Genomic DNA, 8,737 nt, shown 5'->3' with positions numbered 1-8,737 from the left:
GGGTCAAATGACAGGCAGTTACAACTGCCAAACAAAAAACATTTTTACTTTATTCAGAGAAAACTATGATTCCTTGTTTTCTTACCATCTAAAGCAAAATGGTTTTAAAATTCATGAACTTTAGGGTATTTAAAATAGGCTAATTGGCTTTTTTGCTGACCTGTAAAGTAATACACTCTGAACATTTGTTCAAAGAATTTGTTCAATCTTATTTGGACATGATAGAACCTGTTCAGCATTCTATAAGGAATGTTAACGGTCATGTGATTGGACATTTTGCCTTTGTTCCCATCATTGATGTGCTCAAAATGTTCTAGATGTATGGGACTCTAGGCATAAAACATTTAACTAGGGATGAGCATTTGCTATAATGGACTAGAATGACCTTTAATTTAAGTCAATACAAGTCATCTTCATTTATAAAGCGCTTTTAACAATGTAGATTGCTCAATTTTTAACAGTGAATTTGTTTGTTAGCAAAGATTAAGGAAATATATGCGAAATAACTCTGTTTATGTTAATACGTTTTATGAAGATATCTATAAAAGTGTTTTACACTTTATTCAAATTAGGATATTTTACACTGATTTTCTGTTTTTTATATGGCAGACATTGCTGACAGTCATTTGACTGTTTTTATGTTTTTTTAAAGGTGTTTGATTGTTATTTTACAGCTATTTCCTGAATTAGTACAGCGTTTTCTGTAGAACATTTAAGGAACATTTCTGTAAAATGTTGCACTTTTATTTAAATTATGATATATTTTACTTTATTTTACGGTTTTTGTTATTTTGTCAGCTGATAGTCTGACCATTTTTTTTTTTTTAAGATTTATTTTTTTTACAGTGCATTTTACCAAGTCATTCAGAGATAACTCCAGCAGTCCTCTGACAGATCTCACTACACTGATAGGATCATATGACAGGGAGTTGCAAGTAATGAATGCCAAATATCAAGTACAGCCAGTTTCTGAGTTGAGAGCACAACTTTTGATTCAACACAACTTCACACTCTCTTTAAAAGCGTGTTTATTAATGTCTGAAGTGCTTCGCTACAAAAGTGACAAATGTGTGTAGATGGCCGAATCAAGTAGATTATCCACACAACCTGGTGAGTCAGTTCATTTCTGTTCATAAGTTATTTAAAATAATGCAGTGTTTGTGAATTTAAAATCGAAATATTTTATTAAGAGATGCAATACCTTAAAATTCCCACAATAAGACATTTCAATTAATTATTTGATCATTAATGATGATGATTTTTGTTTGTAACAGGTGAAGATCAGCGAAATTCAGGATTATTCGACAGAAGAGGAAGCAAACGTCAGCCTCTAAACAGTGAGTTTTACATTTAAATAAAATATGAATAGTTCAACAAGATATGTGACCTGTGCTGGCAAAAATGAGTGAGAATGTGCACAGGATAATTACAAGCTACAAGCAAAACAAGTGAAAAAATTAAATCTTGGTAGAATTGGAGGTTTTTACAAAACTGAGTTCATTAAGCCCTCGTCTAGCAATCCCAATGATCCACATAGCAATTAAACATCTAAAAGTATATTTATATGTGCGTTTTCTAAAAGAAGTACATTTCCTTTCTCTAAGAAAAATGCTGTTTTGCTTCTCAATGACTAGCGCTTCCCCTCGGCACATGTTTGGTATCGTTTTAAAGTGCAGCATTACAACTTTCTTAATATTCATAGCAAATTCTCAATGGCTTAAGTATGAACAAATGTTTTTTTTTTTTTTTTTAAGATGACTCCATATTTAATAGATTTTGTAGCTCAGATAAGGTTCAGTTGTGGTTTGTTTCTTTGCTCTTGACGTGGCTGACGTGGCATTGCTATGGCCTGACTTTGGCCCAGATCTGGCAAGCAGGAGCGGTCCGTCATTCCACGCTTTCCACGTGTGCCGGATCTGGGCCGAAACAATGTTGCTATGTGGGTTAGAGTTAATGAGATAATTAAGTAATTAATTGAGTGATGATTGTTTGACTATTGAAGACACCTGATGTTAACAAGCAGAATCACTGAAGAAAAGAGAAACAAAAGAACTAACTGACTTCCAGACACAGCCTCAGATCAAATCAACTGAAAATACATGAAATCTCTCTTACTACAAACCAGTTTGGCCTAATTTCTGTCATTCATCTACAGAAGTTGGTTTTGAGAATTAACAGAGTGTAAGATGTTTGTTTTGTGACCATTATGGTGATCATTGATTCATTTAGTTGGGCAGTTTGACTTTTTTGAATCAGATATCCTGAATTTTAATTTCTAAATACCAGTGTTGTAGTCGAGACCACCTCACTCGAGTCCGAGTCGACACCGAGACCAGAGAGAGTCGAGTCCGAGTCGAGACCGAGTCCATAGAGAGTCGAGTCCGAGACCAGAGACGGTCGAGTCCGAGTCGAGACCGAGACCATTGAGGGTTGATTACCTAATTTACTTTTATTTACTTAGAGAAATCCTTTTTCTTTTTTTACTGAATTTACTTAGAGTTTAAAAAATATGATCAGTTTAGGGTAAAAAGGCCACATAGTAGGTGGTGTTAAAAGTAATTTTATTACAATTTGTCATTCGCAGTTGCGCACTAGAAAATCACCAATCACTGGGCGTGTCAATCAATTTAAAGAAATATTTTATTAACATACATTAATAATCATGAAAAATATTTTGAATTGAACTCGAGTGGACTCGGGAATAATTCCGAGTCCTAAAAAAAAAATGTTCGAGTACGAGTCAATTCCGAGTCCAAATGCACACGAGTCCATGACAAGACCAAGACCATTAAAATATGGTCTCGAGACCGAGTCCGAGACGAGTCCGAGTCTCAAGTACTACAACACTGCTAAATACAATTCAAGAAATGAAACCAGTGACATGCATGCACAAATATCAACATGCTGGGAACATTACTTTCATAACATGGTGACTCCCAGCATGCATTGCTGCATGACGCATGTCACTATTGTTGAGATTCATATGTTAACTCTTGATATCTGTGTGTGACTAAAATAATTTATGCCTCAATGTATTTTAAAAAGCATAATTCAGAATTTCTGATCTGTGGCAAGAAATTATTGTCAGTGTAAAACTATATTTTTACAAATAATAATTTTTACAAGTTTGTGAATTATTCTATTTCATGATGGTTAAAACTCAATCACCTGATCATCTTTGTTTTGTCTTCCTTTGTACCACATTCTGTGTTTTGGTGCACACTGTTACAAACACCACAAACTTGCATAACAAAATCCAAGTCAAACTGCTCAACTAAAGGAAACACTGATCACTAGTGATGTTACGTCTGACACCGACGCTCCGAAGCTTGCTTCAAATTCGAAAGGTCCTTGCAATGAACCACTGCTTCGGAGCTTGTATCATTACGTCACTAGTCACGTGAAAATGACGTCTGAAGCAAACACACTGGATCACTCCTGTAGTGAACCACCTGACTGCTTTGACAGCCCGATCCAGTGTTGACAGGTTTGAAACGCTGCATTTCTTATAGAAGTGAAGCCAAACCATGGCAACATCGTGGGTTGTATAGTCGGTGTTTGGATTGGACATATTATTGAGGAGAGTTGATTGAGTTTATTTCAGTGTTGTGATGGAGCCAGCGAGAAAGTAGCCTGGATGCCAGCGCGAACTCCGCCCACAACATTTTTTGGACGGGAAGTTTGGTCTTGACTCGATCCATTGAGGAGTAATTATGATCGGTTCAGAAATCATCGCGCCAATCAAATTGCCAGGGCGGGCTTTATACGATGATTGACAGGTGGTCTTCAGTAACGTAATCCTCACGTCATCAAAGTGCGCTTGTCAAAGATGGAGAATTGAGATGTATAGATTCCGCTGTCGCGTCTTTTGTAAAAAAAATCGACAGCGCAATCGTTTTAATAGACAAACAGAAAACTGCAATCAAGGCATTTGTCGATCGGAAAGATATTTTTGACGTCCTTCCAACATGATTCGGGAAAAGTGTAACTTATCAGCCGCTAAGAAGATGGGATGTAATAAAAAGCCTGTGGTCGTTGTGGTTTCTCCTTTGGTGGCACTCATGGAGAAGTAAGTAAAAGAAGTAACACTCGTTATTTAACTTCTAAAATAAATAAAGTAGTCTACGTTATGTGTTTGAAAACTGCGCTATGCAAAGTAGTTGACTTATGCGTTGCTCTGATTGGTTGGTCGGTCTACCGACTATCCAATTGAGTGCAGAGGTTATTTTTTTCCTGGTTACAACACGCCTCATAATCAAAGCCCAATGGAGGAGTTTCAGATTCATATTTTCTCTTGAATATGAGTATGACGAAGTCAGGCTAGCGAGAAAGAGAAGTCAATCCCAAATTTGGGAACACTTTAAACTTTGGGAACACTTTAAATTTCCCTGAATAAGGTTAGTTCTTTGACATTTACATATGATATGGAGAAAGACGGAAATAAAAACCCTCTCCTACATTATACAGGTTACACAAGCACATCCTTTTCAACATACAAAAACATCAGTCCCACCAGTTAAAGGATTTTATAACTTGTTTATAACACTGCTGTTGTAGAGCATACCATTTATAGCATTTTTCAATGGAATCCAAATGAGCAAATCAATAAAAAAAGAAACAAAAATAAATTTCTAAAAAAAAGAAATAGTTTCTATAGGCACACACAGACATCAAGAATCAGCCTGTGAATCTCAATCGAAATTAATTCATGGCTCCCATCATGCATTGCTGAATGAATAAATAATTAGCTTATGTTCAGAGGTGATCTGTTTGTCACCATTGCTGAGATTCATATGCTAAATATTGATGTCTGTGTGTGCCTGCATAATAAAGTTGTCTTGAAGAATTTTTTTGGATTTCTTTGAAAATGCTAAAAATTGTATGCTCTACAACAGCAGTGCTGCTATAATCCATAAAATAAACTTAACTCAGACATTGGCCTCTGTATGAGTTCTGTGATTCTGGTCAAATGATTGGGACATAATGATTAAGTAAAAACACAATCAACTTCATCAAATCACCTTTTCTATTTTATCATCTGGCTGTTATAACTCACAGCCAAACATAATCTAAAGTTAATAATGTGGGGGTCAAGAGCCCAACTAAAACAAACACTCATCTCCATAATGGTTTACAAGACCTATTATTTCCAATACATCACCATCAACACCTCTATTAATTCTCAATAACTAGTCGGTAATGAGTGAAGCTGGTAATGCTGTTTGTGGAGTTGTTTAATCCTCCTATGCTGAGAGCTCACAGATTTAATGCCTTCTTTTATCTTCAGTTGATTTAATCTCCAGAAGTCAGTTGTAGTTGTTGTGTTTCTTCAGTGATTCTGCTCGTTATCACCAGGTGTCTTCAATGCTCAATTATCACTCAATTAATCACTTAATAATCTCATTAACTCTAACACTGCTGGTAGTTCCCATATAAACACTGAGCGGTGTTAATTTAACATCAGGGATTTTACTGTGACATTCTTACAGTGTGATGTTTTTTTCTCTGTCCAGGTGAGGTTCACACAACGAAAAGAAGTGATAGTTTTAATTTTAAACATCCAAATAGTAAGTATCTGCCCACATCTCCGTTCTTCTGTATTTGATAAACATTATCTGGTGATTTTCATTAGAATAAATGTATTTATTTATTCACATAAATCATATTTCTTTTAAAAATGATTGCATTCTGCATATAAAGCTCTCTTTTACTGTATTGTTCAGTGTCTTTGAGAAGGATGGTGTTGGTGGGAAGGACTGGAGCAGGGAAAAGCTCGTCTGGAAACACAATCCTGGGCAGAAAAGCCTTCAGAGCCGCCAGAAAAGCTTCATCTGTGACTAAAGAGTGCTGGAAGGAGACTGGAGTAGTGGCTGACCATCAGCTGGAGCTGGTTGATTGTCCAGGGATCTTTGATACATCACTCTCAGAAAGAGAATTCATGAAAGAGATCAGTAAGTGTATAAACATGACGGCACCTGGACCTCACGCCATCATCCTGGTCATTCAGGTCGGCCCGTTCACGGAAGAAGAGAGACGTTCAGTGGAGAGAATCAGGGCTATATTTGGAGAAAAAGCAGATAAACACACACTCATCCTCTTCACACACGGGGATGAACTGACCGAACCCATCGATCAAATTCTGGATGTAGCAGGACCCGAACTGAACAGCCTCATAGAATCATATGGCGGACGGTATCATGTGTTCGACAACAAAGAAATCCATGATCGGGAACAGGTTTTGGAGTTCCTGGATAAGGTTGATGACATGTTGAGCAAGAATGGAGATCAATATTACACCAGTGACATGTTTCAGCATGTGGAAAAAATACTGAATTACGAAGAAAAAGATCAGATTGAAAAATGCAATAAGAAAATACAAGAGCTAACAGACTTGTTTAAGAAAGAAAAGAAAAAACTGGAAAAGGACATTGAACAACTAAAAAAATCCAGCCAGGAAAAAGAGCAGAGAATCAAAGAGCTGGTGGAAGTGAAAGAAGAAGAAGTGAAACAGAAGTACAGACGTTTTAAAGAGTCTAAGCGTTTTTATGAGCAGAAACGCAAGAATGTGAGACAGGAGGTGGAAGATATGCATGTGAAAGAAAACATCCCAGAGATCAGAAAAAAACTACAAAAGCTCCATGTCTGATATATTTGTGACATAAAATGACTGAGACCCAAGTCAGGACTCATAACTATTGGTTTTTTTTATAAACTTAAACGGATAGTTCACTTGGAAAATTTTAGCTTACCTCAAGTCTTTGTTTCCGCAGTAGTCAAACCGTTCTTGTCTGTCAGTCATATAATGGAGGTCTATGGTCACCACCTCAAAGAGCATGCACAGAGAAGTCCAAATTAAACACGATAGGGCTGCACAATTAATCGAATTTGTATTCGTGATTACAATTATGGATGCCACAATTATGTAATCGTTCAAAGGCACAATTATAAAAAGTCCACTTACATTATTCTGTGTGCTTAAAATGTGTTTTTTACAGCTTATCTTAAGGGTTTTTTCCCCATTGTTTTAATTTTAGTTAGTGTAACATTATAATTATAATTAGCATTAAAGCAACACTATCTAACATTGTTTACTTAAAATAATGTTTCCAAAATCTTATCAGTGGTTCATCAAGTCGTAACAGGGTGAAAGGCACTTCTGTCGTCGCCTGACGGGGTCAGTATCACTTTTACTGGCGCTGTGTAACTTCGGGGTTCGGGTAGGAACCAGACCACAAAAAGAACTACAAAATTCGACTGCTTTACATCAAGCACTACAATAGTCATTATTTCGTTTTTCTTCATTTCTGATGTCACTAACACAGTCTCATCCCAAAAAGTCATATAACTGACATCTTGGGACGTCTTTTGACCATACGTCAATATCCGCCTTTTTAGGGCCCCCTTAAACGTCGGTAGATGGCGATCCCGGGCCGTCATACAACTGACACTTTACCTTTAACGTCAGTTAGGTTTAGAGTTAGGTTTAGGTCTGGGGTAGAGTTAGGATCCCATAACCTCATCTGCCGACGTTTAAGGGGGCCCTAAAAAGGCGAATATTGACGTATGGTCAAAAGACGTCCCAAAACGTCAGTTATATGACGTCTTGGGATGAGACCGGGTTGATGTCACAATACATCATCCGTTCATGAAATCATGTAACATACTCTACCTTGTCTGTGGACATCGTTCATTCTAAAGCCGGTGCTGGATAAACAGCGTGCGTGCGTGCGACGGTAGCCTAAATGATTTACGACAGCGGCAATGGACAATTACGTTTCCAACCAGTAGGGCGACCGAAGAGGAAAAGTTACTTGGTGTTACTTTAAACCATAGAAAGGAATTGGACGTTTTTCAGGAGTTTTCAGCCATTTTATTTTGATACAACAATTTGCATGCAGTCACTTCGAACAATGGCATAAAGCTGTTCAAAACATCATTCAATGTAAATTGTGATAATCGTAATTAATAATCGCAATTATAATTTCAAGGCAATAATCGAAAATTATGATTTTTGTCATAATCGTGCAGCCCTACTCGTAAATGTAAGTACACATTGATGGCCTAAGACACGAAACGAGCGGTTTGTGTGAGAAAACGAACAGTATTTATATCATTTTTACCTCTAGTAATCTGAGGGCACGGGCGCTTCGGTTTACGCAAGTGATCTCTCGCGCGTGTACGTCACTCATTGTCAGTGTTGGGAGTAACGCATTACAAAAGTAATACATTACAGTAACATATTACTTTTTGCTGTAACGCAGTAGTGTAAGGCATTACTAATCAATTTTCAGTAATATTTTACTCGTTACATGTTCAGTGAGGCTTGTATTACATTTGTATTACAGTGAGGCTTGACTTTTAGTTTTAATTGTAAAAAAAAATAAGTTACCTGTTCGTGGTCAGTCAATAGCCACGCGTGGTGTCCAAGTTTGTAAATAAAGGCTGATATATCTGTATAGCGAAATGCACATTTCATTTCATAAGCAGAGAGCAGTCTGTTTTCTTTCATTTTGAATTGTTCTGTTTACAAGTAGACATTTCAGTATAGATATATTTTTCAGGTCTGTGGAGTAGGCTATACTTATAGGCTGAGTTTCGGTATAGCCTATTGGCTATTTATGAGACGCGCACCAGCACACCCCCGCGCCTTATCTAATAGGCTATTGTCTGCTTTTACTTCTTAAAGGCAACAGACTATGTGAAGGTTTTAAAGCAGTCTTTTAGTGCCAGTTCAGAG

At 37.0% G+C, this 8,737-nt stretch overlaps 1 protein-coding gene across 1 annotated transcript; it reads left to right on the top strand.

The window, feature by feature from the left end:
- Positions 1 to 989: 989 nt before the first annotated feature.
- On the top strand, positions 990 to 6,702 carry LOC120471762 (GTPase IMAP family member 9-like). The gene is made up of 4 exons (XM_089129190.1): positions 990 to 1,110; positions 1,275 to 1,337; positions 5,514 to 5,567; positions 5,724 to 6,702. Exons 1-4 carry the CDS (start codon positions 1,077 to 1,079, stop codon positions 6,644 to 6,646), a joined length of 1,074 nt encoding a protein of 357 aa, XP_088985316.1. The 5' UTR covers positions 990 to 1,076; the 3' UTR covers positions 6,647 to 6,702.
- The last annotated feature ends 2,035 nt before the right edge of the window (positions 6,703 to 8,737 follow it).

The sequence above is a fragment of the Pimephales promelas genome, chromosome 3 (genome assembly GCF_988280905.1).
Source record: "Pimephales promelas chromosome 3, fPimPro1.hap1.1, whole genome shotgun sequence".
In the NCBI taxonomy this organism is placed as follows: Eukaryota; Metazoa; Chordata; class Actinopteri; order Cypriniformes; family Leuciscidae; genus Pimephales; species Pimephales promelas.
The sequence above is the reverse complement of the archived record's forward strand: the minus strand, read 5'-3'. Positions and strand labels throughout refer to the sequence as shown.

Excerpts from the sequence above, each read along its gene's own strand:
- LOC120471762 (XM_089129190.1), top strand. The coding sequence starts at position 1,077 with ATGGCCGAATCAAGTAGATTATCCACACAACCTG. Across the intron at positions 1,111-1,274 it reads TAGATTATCCACACAACCTG|GTGAAGATCAGCGAAATTCA; the intron begins GTGAGTCAGTTC and ends TGTTTGTAACAG. Across the intron at positions 1,338-5,513 it reads CAAACGTCAGCCTCTAAACA|GTGAGGTTCACACAACGAAA; the intron begins GTGAGTTTTACA and ends TTCTCTGTCCAG.